At 43.6% G+C, this 24925-nt stretch overlaps 2 protein-coding genes across 2 annotated transcripts in view; one reads left to right on the top strand and one right to left on the bottom strand.

Annotated features, from left to right (window-relative positions):
* Nucleotides 1-17978, bottom strand: part of LOC119931407 (AN1-type zinc finger protein 5-like) — a 31138-nt gene extending 13160 nt beyond the window's left edge. Inside the window, exon 1 of the mRNA XM_038750085.1 lies at nt 17585-17978. Within this exon, the coding sequence (XP_038606013.1) occupies nt 17585-17968 (384 nt within the window). The 5' untranslated portion in view covers nt 17969-17978. The remainder of the gene's footprint in view (nt 1-17584) is intronic.
* The window catches only part of NRXN3 (neurexin 3), a 1831517-nt gene that overhangs the window by 160368 nt on the left and 1646224 nt on the right, over nt 1-24925 (top strand).

The following is a 24925-nucleotide window of genomic DNA, read 5'->3' as shown; positions in this document are numbered from 1 at the left end:
AAATGAATTCTGGCGGGTATGTCCAGAAGCACCGTTGCTCAGGCTGAGTGTTGGCGCCCAGCGATGGGAAAGAAGGGCTGATGACAAACGGTGGGAGCCGTGATGTGGTGAAAGATCTCAGAGGGTTCTAGGGGCTCAGGATGTGAGATCCAATTTTGCCATCATTGCCTTGAAAGGGTGACTGAGCCACCCAGAAATGGAATTCCCATAATTCGCACACATACCCTGCTTACCGGAACGTGATTACAAATAATTCAATAGTAAAGCGGTAATACTAAGTGGTCTGGCGACTTCTGGACATTTTTGGGCAGGAAGAAGGGAATCAATCTTGAATATTCATTCATTCAACCATATTTATTGAGTGCTTACTGTGTACAGACCACTCTAACAAGTGCTTGGGAAAGTACAATATAGCAATGAACAGACACATTTCCTGCCCACAACACACTTACCACAGTCTTGACAAATGCATCTCAGACCCCTTTGTGTCTGTCGATGGGGAACAATCCAATATGTGACTTTTTGCTGGAATGGGGACCCTTGGGAGAAATGAAGACTTATACGCACTTAGAAGTGCATCCCTTAAGAACTTTGATACTCATTCCCAGTCACTCTTACCCTCCCACACAGCACTTACATATATATCCTAATACTGTGCTGTTTCCCCTGTTTGTAATTTATTTTAACGTCTGCCTTCCCCCACTAAATTGTAAACTCCCTGAGGGCAGGGACCATGCCTACCAACTCTTCTGAATTGTACTCTCCCAAGTGCTGTGAGCCCGTTGGGTAGGGATTGTCTCTATTTGTTGTCAAATTGTACTTTCCAAGTGCTTAGTACAGTGGTCTGCACACAGTAAGTGCTCAATAAATACAGTTGAATGAATGAATACTCAATAAATATGGTTGAGTGATTAGAACGTATTCTAGGTGGTGATTCAGAATCATTGTGACTTTCCCCTTGCCTTCTAATGGATAAAGACTTGTGTGTTATAAATTGGTTAATCACTAAATATAAAAATGTACAGGAATTTCTCCATTCCTGTGCTTTTTTATCTTTTCATCACTTGTGGATCAGATCAGTGTGAAGATGTTTGGGATTGGCTTTGTTTCCTATTCTTCTAGTAGTGATCTTGTGAGAAGCTAATATGGAACGTCAGTTTAGTTGAGAAGGCTTCTAAAAGAAGGTAAAGTTGTAAAGAGGAAGAGGACGGGTGACCCATTGCCACTGAGCTCTCTTCAGCATAGCATGTTCCAGCTTGGGCACCTCTGGGATCCACAGCATGACAGATTGTAGGCATTTTGAGAGAAACTATCAGTTTGATTGACAGTTTGAGAGAGTGATTGATGAGGAAATATTGAACAGCGAAACATGTTCAACTCAGCCAGGACTGGGAGTGAAATAAGCGCCATGTGAGATTGAAAAGGGATGAGTAAAGCTTCCTCTGGGAGAAAGAGGGTCATTGGTAGAAGCAAATTTCAAGTGACTTCTGGATATTTAGTTTCAGTCACTGCCACGTCTTCTTAAAGCAAACCTATGTTTTGAGTCCTTTTACTGTGTAGCTGTACAAATCATGAGGGAGAGTCTTTCACTGGGTCATTAGAAAATGGCTAAGATGTGATCTCCCTGGGATTATCCAGTTGCTGAAAATATTGTCATTATGTTGCACCTTATTTTCTCACAGGAGCCACTTCTCTAAGAGTTATCATCCCAGTGGAATTAAACTGATTCCAGCTGTCCATCCTCCTTTTGGTGGTGTTTTAAGAAAGTAATCTTTTGAGATTTCCTCCAATGGATTTCTTTTATTTCCCACTGTGGAATGAATCAAACAGTAAAAAGGATTCTCTGTCTGTCTGTTAACTGCAACTGGCTGATTTATCACAATGGCATCATAACTGAGACCTGGGCAAAAGCCCATCCTTCCTAGCTTTGTATTTTTTTTTTCTCTCCCATCTCCTGCCTGCTTCCACCCCCACCCTCCCACTTACCTAATTACCCTCCTGGAATGGAGGCTTCTACCGCCTTTTGGCTTCATTAAGGGCTTTCATTTTCATTAAGAGCTTTGCACTAATGGACTGTTATAAAACGCACAGTTGTTTCTCGTGGGCACCGCCAAATTACTCTCATTCCACTGATGGTTTTATTCCCCAGACCAAAAAATAAATAAAATAAAATAAAGGCCAACTCCAAACAGTGTGAGCTATCCAAATAGGATACCTGCTTTGGTTTCCTTAAGTTCTCTCCTGAGAGTGGGAAGGGAAACCTGGGCAAATGAGGCCTAAAGTTGTGGTGTATCTTGTGTTTGCAGGAAGCAGGCTGGAGATGTTGCAGTCTAGGGGCACGAATACCACTTGCTTGTATATTTCCTTCTCTCCACTTACACAGACCCTGACACTGTAAGCACCTGCCCCATTCAGATCTTCTTTTTCAATATCACAGCTGGGCAGTGGGTGTTTTAGGCAAAGGAGAAAAAGGAAGGGAGAGGGTAGCTAAAATAATTATCCGCAACATGTCCTCCTACCCCTAGCCTGGGGCAAGAGTTTAAGGACAGGGAGGGCCTGGATTCTGCATTTTCACCACTAGTTTCTCTCTAAAAGGTTTGGCATTCCAAATTCCAGCAGGGATGAGAAAGGGGAAAAATACTGGTCAGCACATAATCAGATCATGTGGTATGCAATGCATAAATCATAGTTTCAGTACGTTGTACACATGGTTCATATTTATACTGCCCCAATTAATGTCAAAACTAATTTATAGGGTTAAGTTATGGTGTGTTTCAGGAAACTCCATTTTTACTTAGCCAGTACATTCTGTAAGAGGAGGTACATGTGTTAAGTTTTGTGTGTTTTTGACAGGGCACCAAGCATATGATTGAGAATAAAACCTATTATAAAGTTGTTAGAGTAGGTATAGGGTGGGCCTGAAATCGTGAAGTTTGACTGTAAGCTCCATGTCAGACAGGGGCTGTGTCTGACTTGATAAACTTGTATCTACCTCTGAGATTAGACCAGTGTTTGTCAATTTGAGAAGCAGCGTGGCTTAGTGGAAAGATCACGGGCTTGTGAGTCAGAGGTCATGATTTCTAATCCTGACTCCGCCACTTGTCAGTTGTGTGACTTTGGGCAAGTCACTTAACTTCTCTGTGCCTCAGTTATCTCATCTGTAAAATGGGGATTAAGATTGTGAGCTCCACTTGAGACAATCTGATAATCTTGTATCTACCCCAGTGTTTAGAACAGTGCTTGGCACATGTAAGTGCTTAACAAATACCATCATCATCACCTAGTAAGCACTTAATTAAGACTGTGAGCACCGCCCCCCCCCCCCCCCCCGGTTCCATGGGACAACCTGATCACCTTGTAACCTTCCCAGCACTTAGAACAGTGCTTTGCACATAATAAGTGCTTAGTAAATGCATCATCATTATTATTATCATTATTAATGCCATAATAATGATAGTCATAATTACTATCAATAATAATTATTGTCAATATGAATTTCAAACTCCAAATATAAGATTTCAAAATACATCCAAGTCTGCTTTAACACAAGTTTTCACTACATGATATGGATGTTACTGAAGAATGAGGGAATGTTCTTGCCAATATGAATCTTTTCTTATTCTGTGCTTGTTGTGGGCTGGGAAGGTGTCTACCAACTCTGGTTTATTGTACTCTTCTAAGCACTTAGTACAAGTACAAGTAAGCACTTAATAAATATTACTGACTGATTGACTGATAACATGATCCATAATTTGGAACAGGTAGATTGGGAGGAGGAAGTAAAGGTGGTGTGCCTGCTTGTGGCTTCAGTCAAGGTCTTGTCTTATTCTGTCAAGTCGTCTCCGACCCACAGCAATTCCACAGACACATCTCTCCCAGAACTTCCCACCTCTATCTGCAATTGTTCTGGTAGTGTATCCTTAGAGTTTTCTTGGTAAAAATACAGAAGTGGTTTACCACTGCCTCCTTCCACGCACAGTAGACCTGAATCTCTACCCTTGACTCTCTCCCATGCCTCTGCTGCCCAGCACAGGTGAGTCTTGACTTATTGTAGATTTCCTTCCACTTGCTAGCCACTGCCCAAGCTGGGGATGAAATGGGCATGCCCCTGCTTGACTCTTCCTCCAGTAGTCAAGACTGGTAGTCTACCGGAAACTATTCAGGTACGATCCTGAAAGGAGAAAGTCCAGGTGGATGTTCCTAATTCTTCCCAGTCTCTAACTCAGTCTTATTGTACCTTATCTTAGAGGAGCTTGTACTTCTTTATGTTTTTGCACTTTTGCAGAATTTGATTCAGGAAAATAAAAATGTCCTGCTGTGTGACCTTGGGCCAGTCACTTAACATCTCTATGCCTCAGATTCCTCATCTGTAAAATGGGAATAAGATACCTTTCTCCCTCCTACTTAGACTTTGAGCTTTGCGTTGGTCAGGGACTGCCTGACTTGATTGATTTATATTTAACAAAGCTTTTAGTGTAATGCTTGGCACATAGTAAGCCCTTAAGATATATCCTTATTATTCTACTAATGATGTAAAGCATTTTTTAGTGAATGTAGTAATGATATTGGAAGTTGTACTGAAAGATGTCCCTCGAGCTGGAATCTTTGAACGATCTTCCCACCAACCCAGTTGAATCAATGGTTACTATAATGTGCTTTTCCCATAACATAAGATTTTTCAGGAGCTATTATAGGACAGCTCCATGTATAGGATAATATATTTAAAATCAGAAATTAGGCAAAAGGGTGGAGCAAGACAGGGAGGCTGATTATTACTATTATGATGATGATTATTACTACCATTAATAATAAAAATAATGGTAATAATGTATTCATTAAGTACTTACTATGTGCCAAACACTGTTCTAAGTATTGGAGTAAATTCAAGGTTATCTGTTTGGACCCTGTCCCCATCCTCCATGGGGCTCACAGTTTAGTTAGGAGGGAGTAGGATTTATTCCCCATTTACAGATGAGGAAATTGAGGTACAGAGCTGTTAAGTGACTTCCCAAGGTCACATAGCAGACAAGTGGCAGAGTCAGGATTAGAAGTGGTTGCCACTTCTTCACCCATGTCAGTTCAAGGCAAGTGGAAATACCATTTTGGGAGAAGCAGCATTGCCTAATGGATAGAGCACAGGTTTGGGAGTCAGAAGGACCTGGGTTCTAATCCCAGATTTGCCACTTTGATGTGTAACCTTAAGGAAATCACTTAACTTCTCAGTGCCTCAGTTGCCTCATCTGTAAAATGGGGATTAAGACTATGAGCCTATGTGGGACATGGATTGTGTCCAACCTGATTAGCTTGTATCTATCACAGTGCTTAGTACAGTGCCTGGCACATACCATTAAAAAATACCTCTCATGTGCTACCTTAGTGGTTGGGGCAGTGACCAGAGAGTTTTGCATTTGTCCACTAGGTTAGCAGTAGTGAATTCCCTGGAAGTGATAGAATTTCTCCACTGAAATTGTCTCCAACTCTATCACCAGTTGATGGACTTTAAAATATTGTTTCTATTCAGTGTTGTAATTTGATGTGCTCCTATTTGTTACAACAGTGCTAGGGGGCTACATGGTGGGTGGGCCCTGTGGCTTGAGTAGCCCCTTGATATGGCTAAATCCTCCCAGATGAATGTGTGCAGGTTGGTGCTGGTTGAAGACTCACTTGAGCTGCATTCCCAGATTTGTGGTTTCATGACCTCAGTGATGCCAGACAGAGCGGGCCTTCTCTGCCATTCTGTCATATGCAGTCACCCACTAATGTTTTGGATTTAATGGGTTCAGAATCCATTTCTCATTATTTTTGTTTTTTAAACTAAAACCTTTGGGCTAGGATTTGCGACTGCAGTTCAGCAATAGACCAATATCTTAGATCTCTGATCTTGGAAGAAGCATCTCAGAGTCTTATTTTCATCATGAAATTCACAGCAGACTCCTTCTTTTTATCATCTCCATATCCTACTTCTGTTTATAATTTTGGTGTTTGTGAAGAGCTTCCTATGGTTTTTTTATGGTATTTGTTGAGCGCTTAGGCTGTGTCAGACACTGTTCTAAGTGCTGGGGTAGATACAAGGTAATTGGATTGGATAAGAACTAATCAGGTTGTGCCAACAACTGAACTAATTGTTGGGGTCAACAAAAGATAATCAGGTCAGGCATGTCCCTGTCCCTAAGGGGCTTTTCAGTCTAAGGAGGATCGAGTACAGGTATACTATTCCCATTTTACAAATGAGGAAACAAAAGCACAGAGAAATTAAATGATTTGCCCAAGATCACAAAGCAGCCAAGTAAGAGAACAGGGATTAGAACACAGTCCCCTGATTCCCAGGCCCATACTCTCTGCAATAGGCCACACTTGACTGTAGCTCACAAATTCAATAGTCTATAGGTTCTCTTGAAACCCAAATGGTAAGGGAATAGAAAGGAAAGGCCAAGTAAATATAATTCCTTTAAAGCCTGTTACCAGATTTCCATTTGACCTGTCCTGATTTCTTTTAGGCCCTGAATCTGGGATTAATTGCTTAACCTAAACTTCCTTGTCATGAGGTTTCAACTTAACACTGCTTGGAATTCTGGCTAAGAAGGCAGACACAATAATAATAATAATAATAATAATAATAATAATAATAATAATAATAATAATAAAACAATAATAGAGTCTCCACATGAGGACTAAGGACAGTTGCCTTGTTGATGTCTTATACTTTGGAGTCAAGTCCGACCTATAGCGACGCTGTGGGCACATCTCTCCCAGAATACCTCACCTCCATCTGCAATCATTCTGGTAGTGTATCCATAGAGTTTTCTTGGTAAAAATATGAAAGTGATTTACCATTTCCTCCTTCCGCGAGGTAAACCTGAGTCTCTGCTCTCTCCCTTGCCGCTGCTGCTCAGCACGGTTGTGTTTTGACTTGTAGCGAATTGTCTTCCACTCTACCACTACTCTAACCTCTGGCCTTTGGCACATCTACTTTCAAAGCAAACTCTTTTCCCCCGAGCTGCTGAACTCAGTGACCCTTGCAAGGGGCCTTCGCTGTTTGTGGAGAGCGAGTGGCTTCTCAGTATTGAACGGCTTCCAGATGTTTCCTTCCCTGCCCTTGGGAGGCTGATAAAGCCAAATGCCACTGGGCCAGACAAAAAAGAGGTAATGTTAGAGCAGAGGTGTTTGCCTGATTGTGTGCTGGCCATGCTCTTTGACCCACTTGACAGCTCTGGAGATGTTCTGTTCCCTTGAGCCTCCCTAGAGAGGAGTAGCCCTTTGCTTATAAAACCCTCCACCGGTTTTTCTCCATTTTCCGTTCTCCCCAGCTAAGCCTGGCTCTCTGGAAGGAGTAAGAGAAAGCAGTCCACCCTGATTGTAGTAGGGTGGGGTGAATGTTCCTCACCAAAATTAAATGAAAGTCGGTTCTTGGTGAGTCATTCGTTCATTCATTCATTCCCCAGTGCTCACCTGCCACCCATCCCACCTTCTCATTCTGCTCGACTTTTGCCATTTCCCCCGAGCCTCTCAACCCTGACCTACAGGACCTTGTTCTTCCTTCAGTATTTCCCCTTTGCTTGTACCCCTCCAGGAATCAATCAATCAGTGGTTTGTAGTGAGTGCTTCATGCAGAGCACTATGATAAGCGCTGAACAGAGCACAGTACAGTTGGTAGGTAGATAGGAACAACTTGAACACAAAATACGGTATGACCCTCGTACAATAGGGTGATTCTGCCTGGTCCCAGGCATCCAATGATTTGATTGCCTGACACCTACCAGTGGCTTTGGTCTTTATAATTTATCCGAGCAAGGAAACAACAGATGCCGCTATCAAATCATTCTCCCTACACCCCCGAACTCTAGCTAAATTCCTGGCATCAGCAGTGTTCAGACAGCAAGACTCACCAGGTTGATGGAAGGATCTGGCTTCATTTGTTTCACTGACTAGATAGGAGTGCACTGAGGCTTTCAATACTTAGGTAAATTATCATCCAATATCAGGTCCCAGCATATCCGTTCTGAACCATCACCACCCTCACTCATCACTAGGGTTTACATCTGTTTTGAGAGCAGGAAAAACTGCTGCTCCTTATGTACCTGCTGACACTTCATGGGAAACCTTTGCAAAACACTTGGTTTAGATTGAATTCTGCCCCTTTGTCATCCATCTTCTCTCCCTTGCCCTTTATATTACAAATGGACATTTGCATGAAAAACAGATTGTGTAACTCTTCTCTTGCCTTGGGCAGTAAAAGGTGGGGAGACTCTGGTCTGGTCCTAATGGCAAGGACAAAGGAAACAGATGATTATTTTGCACAGAACAACCAGGCATTGCTGCCATTTCTAATAAGAAAAATGTCTGCTAGACTGTAAGCTCTGTGCCTACCAACTCTATTGTATCGCTATTGTATTCTCTTAAGCACTTACTATAATTCTCTGCACACAAGAAAGGCTTAATACATACTATTGATTAATTGATTTGGAATAAAGCTCCACAGTGTGGCTTGAATCACTAGGTTTTGCCTGGGGTACTTTTCTCCGTTCCTGAAGAGTGACCAAATGATCAGGAAGGTTGAGCAACTTCAGTGGGATAGGAAAAGATCTGAGCTCTTGAGTTTTGAAAGACAGAGACTGAGAAAGGACAAGCTTGAAGGTGGCAGTGATAATTATCATTGTGGTATTTAAGTGCTTACTATATGTCAGGTACTGTACTAAACTCTGTGGTAGACACAAGATAATCTGGTTCCACACAGGGCTCACAGTTGAACTGGAAGAACAAGTATTGACTGAATCCCCATTTTGCAGATGAGGGAACTGAGGCATGGAGAAGTGAAGTGACTTGCCCAAGGTCACACTGCAGGTAAGTGGTTGAACTGGAATTAGAACCCGGGTCCTCTGACTCCCAGGCTTTTTCTCCTTCCTCTAGGCCACACTGCATTATGTGGATGGGCCTTGTATTTGAACAAGACACTGATTGGTGAATTTACCTATGAGTATCTTTGTGACTCTAAAAGCCCTTGCAGGACTCAGAGTCCTGGCCATATGGTATACTGTTTTTTGGCACCGCGGTTATGAAGCTAACCAGACGCTGTTGAATAAAATTCCAGATTTGATCCAAGATGAGTGGATTAGAGAAGCAGCATGGCTCAGTGGAAAGAGCACAGGCTTTGGAGTCAGAGGTCATGGGTTCAAATCCTGCCTCTGCCAATTGTCAGCTATGTGACTTTGAGCAAGTCACTTAACTTCTCTGTGCATCAGTTACCTCATCTGCAAAATGGGGATTAAGACTGTGAGCCCCCAGTGGGACAACCTGATCATCTTGTAACCTCCCCAGCACTTAGAACAGTGCTTTGCACATAGTAAGTGCTTAATAAATGTCATTATTATTATTGTTATTATTATGAGTGCACAACTAATTGCACGTTGTTATATCTTGAGGTATAGGCCCATTTTTCATCTGCAACCTCTACTGCCTTGTCAGCATGTGGCTACAATCGGTGTATGCCTACAGAAGCATCATGGCCTAGTGGAAGTGGACAGGATTGGTTGTAAGGGGAATTGGGTTCTAATCCTGGCTCCGCCATAGAATAATAATGATAATATTATTATTATTATTCTTACCCCAAAAGTGCTTAATAAATACCATTGATTGATTGGCTGTCAAGGAAAGCAGCTGTCACAGGGTTAGTCCAAACATTCTGCTGCCACTGTTAGAGGCAGAAGTTTGGGTTGAATCAATCAATCATTTTTATTGAGGGCTTACTGTGTGCAGAGCACTGTACTAAGCGCTTGGGAAGTAAAAGTTGGCAACATATAGAGACAGTCCCTACCCAACAGTGGGCTCACAGTCTAAAAGCTGGACTTGGACTTGAATGGACTTGTAACCTCTTGGGTCATACTCTATGATCCTGTTTTTAGCCTACTTCATTTGTCTAGACAGCAGTCTGTCCAGGCGGCATTGACAGATATTAGATGGGGGTGAATTTGAGAGCAGATTTGGGAACAGAGCTGAGTTTTTAAAGGAGCAGTTCATCTCAGAAACATTTCCAGGTAGGGCCTTCAGCATGCAGACCAAATTCATTTGAAAGCATTTTTCCCTTTGTTAGAACTTTTCAAAGCAAGCCATGAAAGTAAAAAAAAATGGTTCCTTGGCATTCTCTATTTCTTGGAGAATGAGGCAGGAGGGATCAATCACATTTATTGAGTAGTTACTATGTGCAGAGCACTGTAATAAGTGTTTGGGAGGATACAGTATAACAGGGTTGGAAGACACATTCTCTGTCCACAACAAACTCACCATCTAGAGGGGTAGGTGGACATTAATATAAATAAATAAATTATGGATAAGGACATAAGTTATGTCGGGCTGAGGGAGGGTGAATAAAGGGAGAAATAAAGGAAGGACTCACAGGTCTAGAAGTAGATGACCTGGAGAGACAGGAAAAGTATTTAGGACTTTTTTTAATGGCATTTGCTGAGCATTTACTATGTGCCAGTCACTGTGCTAAGCACTGGGGTAGATACAAGATAATCAAGTTGGACACAATCCATGTCCCACCTGGGGCTTACAGTCTTCATTCCCATTTTACAGATCAGATAACTGAGAGACAGAGTAGTTGTTACTTGCCCAATGTCGCATAGCAAACAAGTGGCAGAATCAGGAATAGAACCCAGGTCCTGTAACTCCCAGGCCTGTGCTCTTTACAGTAGGCCTTGCTGCTTTAATTTCACCATCTTTTACTTTAAGTACATATCCTGTTTTATTAAGTTCTGATTTTCCCTCTCCTTCCAGGAAGGGCCCTGTTTTGCATGTGCCTTCCCCAAACTCCTCACATCATCATCCAGAATTCTTACTTCCCACTTTGTGTCCTCCCATGAGATCCCAGGAATGACTGGATTAGGACAAGCAGTGGTCTGAACCCATGTGAACATTTATTTTCTTTCTGAGTTTTTTCAGATGTTAAAATTGCACCCTTTCTCAAAAGCCTCATCATAAATAAGATTTAAATTATATAATTAATTGAAATACTTTAAATAACCAGCAGCAAAGTAATAATCTCCATGTTATCATGATACTCCTTTTGGATTAGCAAGCTTCAAAAGATAAATTTGAGTCAGTCATTCAAGTCAGTCAGTCAGTCAATCATATCTATTGAGTCTTTACTTTATGCAGTGCACTGTACTAAGCACTTGGGAGAGTATAATATGACAATATATTGTCCCCGCCCACAGTGAGATTATGGTCTAGAGGGCAATTAACTAATTGAAGGGACACTAATCAGTGCCATTTGGACCAAGACATAGTCCAAGTGAATCTGAAGGCTTCGATCCCTCCCCCTACCCAGCCTCCAGCCCAACCCCTGCCCATCCTGTTTCACCTCCCCTTGTGCCAGGAGTGAATTGTGGTTCCTGAAAAGTGGGGCTGACCTGAAGTGACTCATGCGTGAATACTGCCTCGGTGATGGGTGAGAATACACTTCGGAACTTTTTCCATATATAATTAATGGAATCTATTGAGCACTTATTATTTGCAGAACTCTGTTCTAGACATTTGGAGAGGATTGGACATCAGGAGAAGCAGCGTGGCTCAGTGGAAAGAGCACGGGCTTTGGAGTCAGAGGTCATGGGTTCAAATCCCAGCTCTGCCAATTGTCAGCTGTGTGACTTTGGGCAAGTCACTTAACTTCTCTGTGCCTCAGTTACCTCAACTGTAAAATGGGGATTAAAACTGTGAGGCCCCTGTGGGACAACCTGATCACCTTGTAACTTCCCCAGCGCTTAGAACAGTGCTTTGCATAATAATGATGGCTTAATAAATGCCACCATTATTATTATTATTTGGCAGAGAACAATATAGTAGAGTTGCTAGATACAATCTCTGCCCACAAATCTTAAAATGATCCTGATCACAATCATCATTGTGATATTTGTCAAGCACTTACAATACACCAAACACTGTAGTAAGCACTGGAGTGAATATTAAGATATCGGGTCAGGCACAGTCTCTGTCCCTCATGACAATCACAGTTTAAGAAGGGGAAAGAACAGGTATTGAATCCCCATTTTACAGATGAGGAAACTGAGGTATATTAAAGTTGTGATTTGCCCAAGGCCACCTAGCAGAATAATGGCAGAACTGGGATTAGAATCCAGGTCCCCTGACTCCCAAGCCCGGGAGCGCTTTTCCCCCTAAGCCATGCTGCTTGGCTCATTTACAGCCTTTTCAGTCACGAGAGTGTTTTCCATCAGCAAACAAGAGTTGGCTCCCAAACTACATATGTCATGTGGACAGTGGAACACTCCTAAAGGATGAAGGGGAGTTAGCTCAATGCTGGTGCTTGGGCATGGTTTTAGCCTAATGTAAATATTTCGTGGTACCAGAAACATTAGTGCCGGTAACTTGCTTAATGAGCATGTGAAACAGCAGGTTTTCAAGGCTGCTGTGTGAGGGAAGAGGAGAGAGCAGTGAGACGGGAAAACGCTTCTAAAATAACCACTCCGTGAGGAGATGTTGAAGCTGGAGGAGGGATGTGGGAAGGCGGGGGAGTTTAGAGGGAAAAGGATCCTTCCCCAAATTAGGAATCTCAGACTTCATTTCTAGGGAAAGTCAGAGTTGAGATTCAGGACTGGGTTACAGAGGAGGAGGAGGAGGTTGGGACTGTTCAAGTGCAGCACTCTGGTTGCAATTCTCTCTATCGCATGGCATATTAGATATAGCATGGGCCTGGGAGTCAAAAGGTCATGACTTCTAATTCTGACTCTGCCTCTTGTCTGCTGTGTGACCTTGGGCCAGTCACTTCCCTTCTGTGTGCCTAAATCACCTCATCTGTAAAATGGGGATTGAGACTGTGAGCCCCCACCTTCCTCTCCCCGTCCTCCCCCTCCCCATCACCCCACCTTACCTCCCTTCCCTCCCCACAGCACTTGTATGTATATATGTTTGTACATATTTATTACTCTATTTATTTTATTTGTACATATTTATTCTATTTATTTTATTTTGTTAATATGTTTTGTTTTGTTGTCTTTCTCCCCCTTCTAGACTGTGAGCCCGCTGTTGGGTAGGGACCGTCTCTATATGTTGCCAACTTGTACTTCCCAAGCGCTTAGTACAGTGCTCTGCACACAGTAAGGACTCAATAAATACGATTGAATGAATGAATGACAGGGATTGGGTCCAACTCGGTTCGCTTGCATCCACCCCAGAGCTTAGTACAGTGCCCGACACATAGTAAGTGCTTAATAAATGCCATCATTATTATCAGAGCCTTCCAACTCTCTCTGCTTAAGAAATGGCAAACTCAAAGGAAATTGCACAAAACAGCCGCTAACTTGGCAAGCCAAAATCTTGCTCCCATCAGGCCCCAGAATGCATGCTAAGGGAACCTGTTGTCTTTTCTTGGGGATTCCAGCCTTCCCCATCTGGCCTTTCCGCAAGACCTGAGATGAGGGGCAGGTCCAGCCTGGAAGTTGGGAGGAATCCTCTTAAGTTCAATCAGGACAGGGGTTAGGGGAGAGAACTAGGAGATTTAATCCCTAGGTGGGGATTGGGACAGGCATCGTTCCCCTTCATATCTGCCAAACTGCAGCCCTCTTCATTTTCATAGTCCTTCTGAAATCATATCTTCTACAGGAGATTAATTTCTAATCTCTCCACTTTAAATGCCCCAGTTGCCTCCTCAGCATTTTCATGCCACCTGAGCAACTGTGTACTCCCAACCTTCTGTAGCACTCAATAATAATTGTGGCATTCAAGTGCTTACTATGGGCAAATACAATACGATCAGATTGGCCCCAGTCCCTGTCCCATGTGGAGCTCAGAATCCAAGGGGGAGTGAGAACAGGCATTCCCATTTTATAGATGAGGAAGGTGAGGCACAAAGAAGTTCAGTGATTTACCTAAAGTCACACAGCAGGCAAGTGGCAGTGCCAGAATTAGGTTCCAGGTTTCCTGATTTCTTATCCTGTATGCTTTTCACTAGGCTACACTGCTTCTCATTAATGCACAGCAGAATTATTCTTTTTACATAGCTTAAATACCCTATTATTTAAGCCCTAACTGTTGCACACATCCCTGTTCCTTGTTCTGTCTGTAAATTATTTCAATGTTTCTCTCCAACACTAGATTGTACCACCTTTGAGGGCAGAGATCATGTCTCCTTTTTCTGTTTTACTCTCCTAAAATGATTACAATCTGCAATCAATAAGAGGTAAATAAAGACTATTGATTGATTGGCTTTTCCAAGGCAACTACCAATAACTTAAAGCATCTTAAAGAAGAGCACTACCACTTAGGTGTAAAAGGCCAGTTATTCAAGTTCAAGTTCTTGCCTTGCTCACCCTCTTTGTCAGGGCATAAAGTGTTTAGTCATGACCTCATTCGTGACAAATCCAGTGCACTTTACTGCATGCTAATCCTCCTTGATCTTTCTGCTGCCTTCAGTACTGTGGACTGCCCCCTTCTTGAAACACAAACTAACTTTGGCTTTGCTGATTCTCTTGATTCTCCTCTCTTTCTGGTGGTTCCTTCTCAGTTTCTTTGCCTTGCTCCTCCTCTGCCCCCATCCTTACTATGGGGGTCCATCAAGGCTTAATTCTGTGTCCCCTTCTGTTCACCATCTACACCCACTCCCTTGGAGAAGTCATTCATTCCCACGGCTACACAGATGACTTCCAAATCTACTTCTCTCTTCTGCAGCCTCACATTTCCTCCTGTCCTTACGACATCATTGGTTGGATGCTGCACTGATGCCCCAAATTGGACATGTACAAAACAACTCCTCCTCCTACCTCAAACCCTGTCTTCGTCTAGATTTTCCCATCACCGTAGTCAACACCACCATCCTCCCTGTCTCGCAAGCCCATAACCTTGGTGTTATCCACTCATCTCGCATTCAAACCACATATTCAGCCTGCCACCAAATCCTGTTGGATCTACCTTCACAAAACCTCTAGAATACATCCAAAGTGCTATCATGCTGGACTAAGCACTTGTCATAGCCCTCCTTGACTACTGCATCTGTCTCCTCGCTAACTTCCCTGCTTCCAGTCTCTGCCCTGCCCCTTGCCCTCCCCAACAGTCCATACTTCACTTTGCTGCCTGTAGCAGTTTTTCAGAAATCTCTCACCACATGTCCCCATTCCACTAAAGATTCCCATTCATCTCCAATTCAAACAGAAACTCCTCTTAAAGATACTCAATCAGCTTCACGCTCCTACCTAATCTCACTTGTTTCCCACTGCATCCCAGCCCAGATACTTCACTCCTCTACCACTAATCTACTTACTTATCTCTCTCACTGTCCCCACTTCTTCATGTCCTCCCTTCTGCCCAGACTTCTCTCCCCTGTAATATCTGACAGACCACAATTCTCCCCATCTTCAAAGCCTTACTAATATTGTATCTCCTCCAAGGAGCCTTTCCTGATTAGCTTATCATCTCCCTTCCCTAATACTGCTCTCTTCTCCATTACCTATGCACTTGGGCCTGTACCCACTAAGCCCTTGATAATCACCTCAGCCCCACAGCACTTAGATACATATCCTTATAATCAGTTTCTTCCCCTACCCGTATTTAAATGTCTGCCTCCCCACTTCTAGATTCTAAACTCCTTGTGGGCAGGGATTGTGTCTACCAACTCTGTTGTACTGGACTTTCCCAAACCCTTATTACAGTGCTCTATGCACAGTAGCTGCCCAATAAACACCACTGATTGTCTCTCTAGAAAAAATTCCTCTCAGCCTTTCTTATCCTCTTATTTTTCTCTCACTCTCTAGGTTGAAGGAACTCACCCATCTCCTCATGGCAAATCCACTCCCCTCCCAAATTGTCTTTGGCCAGGAGAGAAGCAGAGGACCTGGTGCCTGCTTCTTTTAGTCTGTAGGCTGGTGAAAAATTGCATGGCTGAGATAAAAATGTACATCCATCCCTCCTTCTTTCTACTCTTCAAGCCCTCACATTTATTCCTTTTCCTTTGACCTAAGTGTGGTTTGGACCAATGAGAGGGACTTCAGGGTCATGGTGGGGGGTCTATCTGGGGCTGGGATGGGGGAAAAGTTGGGCATGTTCTGGACTAGGTTTTCTTCTCTACCTCTGGTTGGGGAAGTAGATATAGAAATGACAGAAAGAAGGCATGTGTATGTGGGCATGCGTATATATGATTGGATGCCAGCTGTCTTCCTTGATGCTTACACATTCACTGCCAATTGCTTTCCTTGTACCTCACTTTATTAGCTTTTGCCAAGCAGTTCAGTTTTTCTAAGGGCAGCAGGGTTTATGGCAGCAATATTTCCTCAGTGTCAGAGATAAAATAAAATAATAACTGACTCCCCAGCAATGCCGATTGCAAAAAAGGAAAGCAAGAAGTCCTGTCTCGGAACATTGAGTCTTCTGTGTGAAAAGCAGACTGTGGTGTTCGATGCTCTTAGGGCTCAGAAGATAAAAATGAATTGCATTAAGTGGTGGTGGTTAAGGAGAAGATCCAATTCTGTTCCCAGTGAGCTGGTGTGTAGGGCCTTAACAGGAATGTAGTGAGGTCTTGTGAAGGAGGAAGAATAAGTATGGAATCCCTAATTTGCTGATGAGGAAACTGAGACATAGAGAAGTTGTGACTTGCCTAAGAGAACCCAGGTCTTCTGACTCCCAGGCCTGTGCTCTTTCCACTAGGCCATCCTTAATACCATCATTATTATTATTATTACTATCATTATTTTAATTTTAAAATTTTTGTATCTCTCTGGCCTTTAAGTAGTGGGGGGCATGGTTGAGGGTTGTATGTGTCTCCCTGAGGGACTCCTCTTTTCACGGTAAGCTAGGCAGTATGTTCTGACATGCCCTTTGGTGTTCCAAGAATAATCATTGCCAAATTGTTTTAAATAACTGTGTGTGGGGGCTCTGTGCTGAGAGGGATTGTTTAGGGGTAAAATTTGCAATAAACCTTTGTAAATGTTGTTATATTGTAAGCCCCTTGAGGGCAGGGGTTGTATCTACCAACCCCATTGCATTGTCCTATCCCAAGCACTTAGAACAGTGCTTTACCCACAGTAAGCACTAAATAAGTACCACTGATCATTCGTAGTGTTCTTTTAGTTCTCAATCAATCAATCAATCAATCATATTTATTGAGAGCTTATTGTGTGCAGAGCACTGTACTAAGCGCTTGGGAAGTACAAGTTGGCAACATATAGAGACGGTTCCTACCCAACAGTGGGCTCACAGTCTAGAAGGGGGAGACAGAGAACAAAACAAAACATATTAACAAAATAAAATAAATAGAATAGATATGTACAAGTAAAATAAATAAATAAATAAGAGTAATAAATACGTACAAACATATATACATATATACAGGTGCTGTGAGGAAGGGAAGGATATAAGGCTGGGGGATGGAGAGGGGAGGAGGGGGAGAGGAAGGAGGGGGCTCAGTCTGGGAAGGCCTCCTGGAGGAGGTGAGCTCTCAATAGGGCCTTGAAGGGAGGAAGAGATCTAGCTTGGCGGATGTGCCGAGGGAGGGCATTCCAGGCCAGGGGGATGACGTGGGCCGGGGGCCGATGGCGGGACAGGCGAGAACGAGGCACGGTGAGGAAATTAGCGGCAGAGGAGCGGAGGGTGCGGGCTGGGCTGGCTCGGCCACATCTGTTTTCGGTGTGGTTATTTTGTCCTCTCTTGAAATGCTCATTTCTGTCATTTGCTGAGTAACAGGCAAGGAAGTCACGGGCACACTTCTTGATGTATCGGCAGTGCTGCTAGCAGCACCTTCACAGCTGTTTAAACTAGCTTCTGCTCTTTGAACAGATGCAGAGTCTGAGGTAGGGCTATTGGAGCCATTGGCTGTTCCCATTGGACTCATCCTGCCACTATTCTGCTGCCGCTGAAGATGTTCTTTGTAGCAGACGGAGCACATTCCATTTGTCTGAGGATTCCCATAAAACCCATATCCTGTACTACACAGCATGGGCCTTGGGGTCTGGTTTGTCCCTTGAGCCATCTCTGAGACTAATGGTTGCAGGAAGTTGAGAAACCCTGATGGAAGGTAGAGGAAGATGGGGGAGGAAGAACCAGGCTGCACTTGCTGCGGCCGTGGCTCTGAGCTAGGGAGGCGTTGGGGAGGGGGATGGGGGAGGGAGAGCCCTCGGTGGTGGCTCTGGGGGTGGGAGATGGCTTGGCTGCGTAGGGTCCCGGGCCGAGTTCGCTCCCAACAAACAACACCTCCTCCTCCGGCGCCGGTGGCAGCGGCTCCGAAGCGGAGCGGGCACGAGCCGCAGGACTAATCCCAGGACAAAAACTCGAGCCCACCTCTCCTGCTTCTTCCTTTGTTTCCAAAGGAAACATTTGTTCTCCATTCTGGACCTGACACTTCTGCCCACCAAGAAGGCCTACAGACTCAGTCAGAGTCTGTGAAACTGTGGGTGGTTATATGAAAAAGTCTCTAGTTCTGAAACAGCAATCAGTCAATGACATGTATCGATTACGTACTGTGTGCAGAGTGCTGTACTAAACGCTTGGGACAATTACAGTACAAAGGAGTTGATAGGCGCAATCCCGGCCCACAGTGAGCTTAGCGTCTTCAAAGGAAGGCAGACATGGAAATAAATCACAGAGAGGGGAAATAGTAAAGTATAAGGATACATTCACAAGTGCTGTAAGGCTGGGGTGTGGGAACCCTATATGACTCCAGGGATCAGAAGGGAGGAAGAAAGGAGGCGGTTGGATGTGGGTTGGCTGTCGGCACTGTCTTCATCTTAAAAGATCAGTGGCAGCCATGAAGGGTGCAAGACTGAGGACTTGGCTGAAGACTGGAGTAATTGATGGCCTTAGAGACTGCATGGAGCATAAGTAATAATGTGATATAGGATGCACATTACAGGCAATTACAATTTGAATAAGTTATCAATGGAAGGAGGTAGAGGAGTGGAAAGCTGTTTTATTAACCCCCTGAAGTTATGTTCACAGCATTTTGAAAAAGTTTATGAATTGCTTTGAATTACGAGCCCAGTGACGAATGCTGAGGCCTTGAGAATTCCTGATTGCAGCTGGCTGTATTTTACCGGGATGATTTAAAGCAACAGTCAATATATTTTAAAGCACAAAGCAAAGGAGAAGAAAGATCTGGGAACCTAGTGAATTTACCTGCCTTTGGGAAACCTGGCTGTAAATTCCACCTAGGATATTTCAAGTTTGGCTCTTTCTCTCCTTCCTTGTGCTAAGAGTGTTTCTCCAGTGAACTGCCTGGGACTAGAAACTGATCAAAATGCCTATACTATGAAGTAGTGTGGCCAGACTGCCTCGATGAGAACCCTGCAGACAGAAAAGCAGCATATCCTAGTGGAAAGAGCCTAGAGCTGGGGGAGTCAGAGGACCTAGTCACTTAACTCTTCTGTGCCTCAGATTTTTCCTTTGTAAAATGGGGATTAAATATCCATTCTCTCACCTACTAAGACTGTGAGCCCCATGTGGTACAAGGTCTGAATTCAACATGATTGCATTGTATTTAATAATAATAGTAGTAATAATAGTAATAATAATAATAATAATAAAGGTAAATTTTAAGTGCTTACTATGTACCAAGCACTCTTCTAAGCTCTGGGGTAGATACCAGCTAATCAGGTTGGACACAGTCTGTGTCCCATATTGGGCTCACAGTCTTAAACCCCATTTTACAGATGAGGTAACTGAGGTTCAGAGAAGTTTAATGACTTGCCCAAGATCACACATCAGACAAGTGGTGGAACTGTGATTAGAACCCAGGTCCTTCTAACTCCCAGGCCCTTGATCTATCCACTCGGCCACACTGCTTCCCCAGAGTACAGTGCTTAATGCATGGTAAGTGCTTAACAAGTACAATTATTATTTATCATTTTATTATGCAGACTACAGAATTGTAAAAATTATCATATATTATAACAATAGTATGGGAGGAATTTAGCTTTTTGACTTTTCAGATCTCAGTTCAAAACTCAGAGGTTTTTCCCTACTCCCATAGTCTGTTCTGACAGGCACATATGTGCTGAAGTGCTAATTCATTCAATTGTATTTATTGAGTGCTTACTGTGTGCACAGCACTGCACTAAGCGCTTGGGAAGTACAAGTCAGCAACATATAGAGACGGTCCCTACCCAGCAACGGGCTCACAATCTAGAAGGCAGAGACAGACAACAAAACAAAACATGTAGACAGGTGTCAAAACTGTCAGAATAAATAGAATTAAAGCTATATGCACATCGTTAATAAAATAGAGTAGTAAATATGTACAAGTAAAATAAATACAGTAATAAATATGTACAAATATATACAAGTGCTGTGGGGAGGGGAAGGAGGTGGGGTAGCAGGGGTGATGGGGAGGGAAGGAGGAGAAGAAAAAGGGGGCTAGTCTATGGGAATAATTGCCCACCATCTGCTGCCTCCTTGCCTGAGAGTGTGTTGCATTGCTCATGGGAGCAGCAACTCCTGTGGCCCAGTGTATAGAGAACAGGCCTGGGAGCCAGAAGACTCTGGGTTCTAATCCCTGCTTCACCACTTGTTGCTATGTGACCTTGGACAAGACACTTACTTCTCTGGGCCTCATTTACTTCATCTGTAAAATGGAGATTATGACTGTGAGCCCCATGTGGGATTGGGTCCAACCTGATTATCTTGCATTTACCCCAGGGCTTAGTACAGTGCCTGGTATAGGAGGTGGAAAGTTGTCTTGGGCTTCCTGATGGCAAAAGGTACCGTAGAAAGGAAGAGTGGTATTCCTTATTTGTGTCTATTCATTGTGAACCCTGTTACATATCCTTCCATTTTTCTTTTTTTCTTTTTTTGATATGTGTTAAGAACTTTGTGCCAGGCACTGTATGAAGCACTGAGTTAGATACAAGCTAATCAGGTTAGATACAGTCCCTGTCCCACATGGAGTTCATGGTCTTAATCCCCATTTTGCAGATGAGAAAACTGAGGCACAAAGAAGTTAAATGACTTGCCCAAGGTCATCTAGCAGACAAGTGGTGCAGGTGGTATTAGAACCCAGGTCCTTCTAACTCTCAGGCCTGAGCTCTATCCACTAGGACACGCTGCTTCTCTTGCAAGTACCGCAAATACTATTATTATTATTATTATTATTATTATTATTATTCACCCATCCCTATCTGAGATGATCACATGAGGAGTCCTTTGTTATTGTATTTAGTGAGGCTTGCTTTCTGTTTTTAGTTGCTTTAATGTTTCAGGAAGGCAAAATGAAGTTGGTTGAAAGTTCTAAATATGGAAAAGCATGAAGCAATCTTAATTTGTTTCTCTGTCCCACAGAGGGAAGCCTTGGGGTTTTCCCAGAGGGGACTGAGATGTTGGAACTGCCAAATTAAATATTCTACGTTCCCTATTGATTTATCCTTTTTTTCCTCCCTTTTCATTTTACCCCATCTCATGTACTGGGCCTCGGGACAACTTTCTGAGCTCAGGGCAGAAATGGCTGTTGATCTCTGATCTCTGATCCTCAGAGAGTGAAATGTAATTGTGGGTTTTTCCAGCTTGGCTGGGTCTGGGGAAGATTCCCTCCTTCATGGAGGACCCGGGAGCCAAGGCCGACGCCGAAGTGATGTTCCAATTAAATGAGCATTTAGAGGTGGTCACTGTGCACGGGGTGGACTGGCAACCAATTCATTAGCCGAGCACAACTTCCTGCAAATTAAAAAACGTTAATGATCATTTCTGAGGCTTTGAGGGCCTCTCCCAGACCGTGCTCCTGGAATGAGCAGTTACCATATGGTGCCTTTGGAAGCTAATATTGATTCTCATTATTTTAAATGATTACAAACATCACAGGTGTTTTGTAATAATCTCTATTGTCTAATTAGAACACGCATGAGACTAGCTCATTCCGCCTGCTACCGAATATTGATTCGAACAGCAGACCCTGGCACTGGTGAGTAATGGGAGTTTTCTGGCCAAGCTACCTGGCCATCCCCCTTCCAAGCTTAAATGATGAATCCAGGGGTTGTGGGGGCTGTATGGCGTGTAGCCAAGAGAAGTCTGACCCGAGGCCAGCACGTTGAGCCCTTGGAATAGCCACTCAAATGAGGGCTTGGGCTGGGCTGTTTTGATCAATCCACCCCGCTAGCTTTGGAAGTCACAAATGGTAAGATCGATTCTTGGCTATTTATACTTAAGAAGAAGGACTTGGAAACCCACAACTAAAACTCGTAATAGAGACACAAGTCATTACCACCCCTAATAAGGTGAGTAGTCCCTAATGGTAACTGAGAGTACTTTCAGATCAGGCATCCGGATAGCGTTGATAAAGCTGTCCCACCTATTTGCAGGGTTCATGGGAAGAACAAAAAGTAAAGGACTCAGGGCTCAGTTAAAGGACTCAGGGCTCGGTTCTTTGGGGAGGTGGAGAGATAAGAGTCCTGCACTGTCCCACGATTAACTGCCCACTCCACTGCAAACCTGGAATACATTTTCTGTTTGTATGGTTCTCAAGTCCCTATCCTTGGCCAGTCAGCATTCCAGCATCAGGGTTTTTTCCCACTCCCTTGTGAAGAATTTGTCAGTCACCTCTGGTGGCAGGATTGATTCTGAATTACAAGGCTGGGTGCATCAATTTAAACTTTACAGTACTGCAGTATCTGAGTCTGCATGGAGAAGTCAGGATCACAGAGAAGTAATGTGGCCTAATGAAGAGAGTCAGTCAGTCAATTGTATTTATTGAGCGGTTATTGTGTGCAGAGAACTGTACTAAGCACTGAGGAGAGTACAATATAACAGACACATTTCCAGCCCACCTTACAATCTAAAGGAGGGAGAGAGCACAACCCTGGGAGTCAGAGGATCTGGGTTGTAATCCTGACTCTGCCACTTGCCTACAGTTTGACCTAGAGTAAGCACTCAATAAAACGATTGAATGATTGACTGACTGAATGAATTTTAAGAGTAGGTAGGAGGTCTTCTTGAAATACTGCTGGGAAAGGTGGGAGAGTTGAAGAAGGGGTAGGACGAGAAGGGCTGGAGAGGAGCAGAGGAGATTTTAGGAACCTCAGACCTGTTCGTTTCACTTTTATGAATAAAGTGTGTAGCCAAGTCTTTTGGGACAAGATATTATTCTTTGAGACCATATTTCAGGGACACGTCTTCAAACATGGGGCCATGTTCATCATCCTGGATGGCGAGAAGAGGACAAGGGGTGATGGGAATGAAGATGGGCAGGATATATTGAGGGTATTCTCCAGCAACTATGTGAGAGAGTTTCTAAGGTATCAATGAAGCAATGTCCTTTGTGAGGACTGGGTGCTGTATTTATTTTAGCACATTAGTCTGTGAAGCTTCTTGCTGATATGGAGGGCAGGTACTGTTCCCCCCTCTGCCCCCCACCCCCCATTTCGAGATGTGGAAACTAGGCAGAGACAAATGGCCAAAAAACTTCCTAGACTGGACAGAATTAGGCCAGAACTCCTTACTCTCTGCTTCTTCTCACTCTCTTCTGCCAGTTTCAAATGTCTGTGGTTCCCACTGACTGCACTGGGCACTCAACTCCGTCCGGAGTGCTACAATGAACCCTAGACTCAATAGTTCCCACTTGTTAAGTCGTGTGTGAAGTGAACTTATGTGGAAAAGCAGCATGGCCCAATGGATAGAGCACGGGCTTAGGAGTTGGAAGGACCTGGGTTCTAATCCTGGGTCCCCCACTAGTCTGCTGTGACTTTGGACAAGTCTCTTAACTTCTCCGTGGCTCAGTCACCTGATCTGTCAAATGGGAATTAAGATTGTGAGCCCTATGTGGGACAGGGACTGTGTACAACCTGATTAGCTCATCTCTACCCCAGCACTTAGTACATTGCCTTCACATAGTAAGCTCTTAACCAATACCATTAAAAAAAAAGTCTCTGTAGTTCAGAGAGAAATTTGTAAACCTCGCAATCTCAGTTGCCCTACAGGGTGGGTTTCCTTCATTGCTAAATGTCTGTGGACTCTAGAAGAGCCACAGATGTAAAGGAATGAATATCTAATTTTAGACTTCTGCTCATCTGAAACTTCCTGGAAAGTAGAAGGTATTCAGCTTTTAATTTGGCTTAATTGAATTTGACTAATTTGGTTCCCCAGCTCATAAGTCTATGAGCTCCTGAAACTTCAAAATAGAGGAAAACACACACACTCTGACTTCAAGAGTGGGTAGCTCAGCAAATCCCGGTGGGTAAGGTTTGACAAAGGTTTTCAAGGCCAGCTCTCTTCTTCAGGTGTGCATCCCTGGGAGAGAAGCTGGATCCGGCTGTTTGAAGTGTTATGACTAGCTGAAAAGAATTTTTTTATTTGTCCTGTCCCTCTGTGTCCCCTTGACAGAGTTCAAACCAAAAGCATGGATCACAGAGAATTGCTGGCTAGAATGTTTATGCCCTGGGTCAGTGCCCTTCGGGAGTGTTGTAACGGAAACTGTTCAGGCCAAGTGGGGATCATTGGTATTGATTGAGTGCAGAGCATCAAGCATCTGCGTGCAGAACATTATACTAGATGCTTGAGAGAACACAGTATAACAGAATTGGTCATTTTGATGATAAGAATTGTGGTATTTGTTTAGCACTTACTATGTATCACTGTACTAAGCATTGGGGTGGATACAGGCAAATCAGATTGGACACAGTCCCTGTCCCACAGGGGGCTCACAGTCTCAAATTCGATCAGGGTATGGTGGCAGAATGGAGTGAAGCTACAGAGCAAGTTGAAGATTCAAAGCAAGTTGAAGGTGTTTGGGACCACTGCTTGGGACAACTGAGAAGCAGCATGGTCTACTGGATAGACCACAAAACTGGGAGTCAGGAGACCCTGAGTTCTAATCCCAGCCCCCACACTCATCTGCTCTGTGACCCTGGGTAGTCAATTAATTTCTCTATGCCTCAGTTTCCTCATTTGTAAAATGGGGATTAAAATTGTGAGTCCCATGTGGGACCTGGACTGTCACCAACTTGATTAG

Source organism: Tachyglossus aculeatus, chromosome 1 (assembly GCF_015852505.1).
Source record: "Tachyglossus aculeatus isolate mTacAcu1 chromosome 1, mTacAcu1.pri, whole genome shotgun sequence".
Lineage (NCBI taxonomy): Eukaryota > Metazoa > Chordata > Mammalia > Monotremata > Tachyglossidae > Tachyglossus > Tachyglossus aculeatus.
The sequence above is the reverse complement of the archived record's forward strand: the minus strand, read 5'-3'. Positions and strand labels throughout refer to the sequence as shown.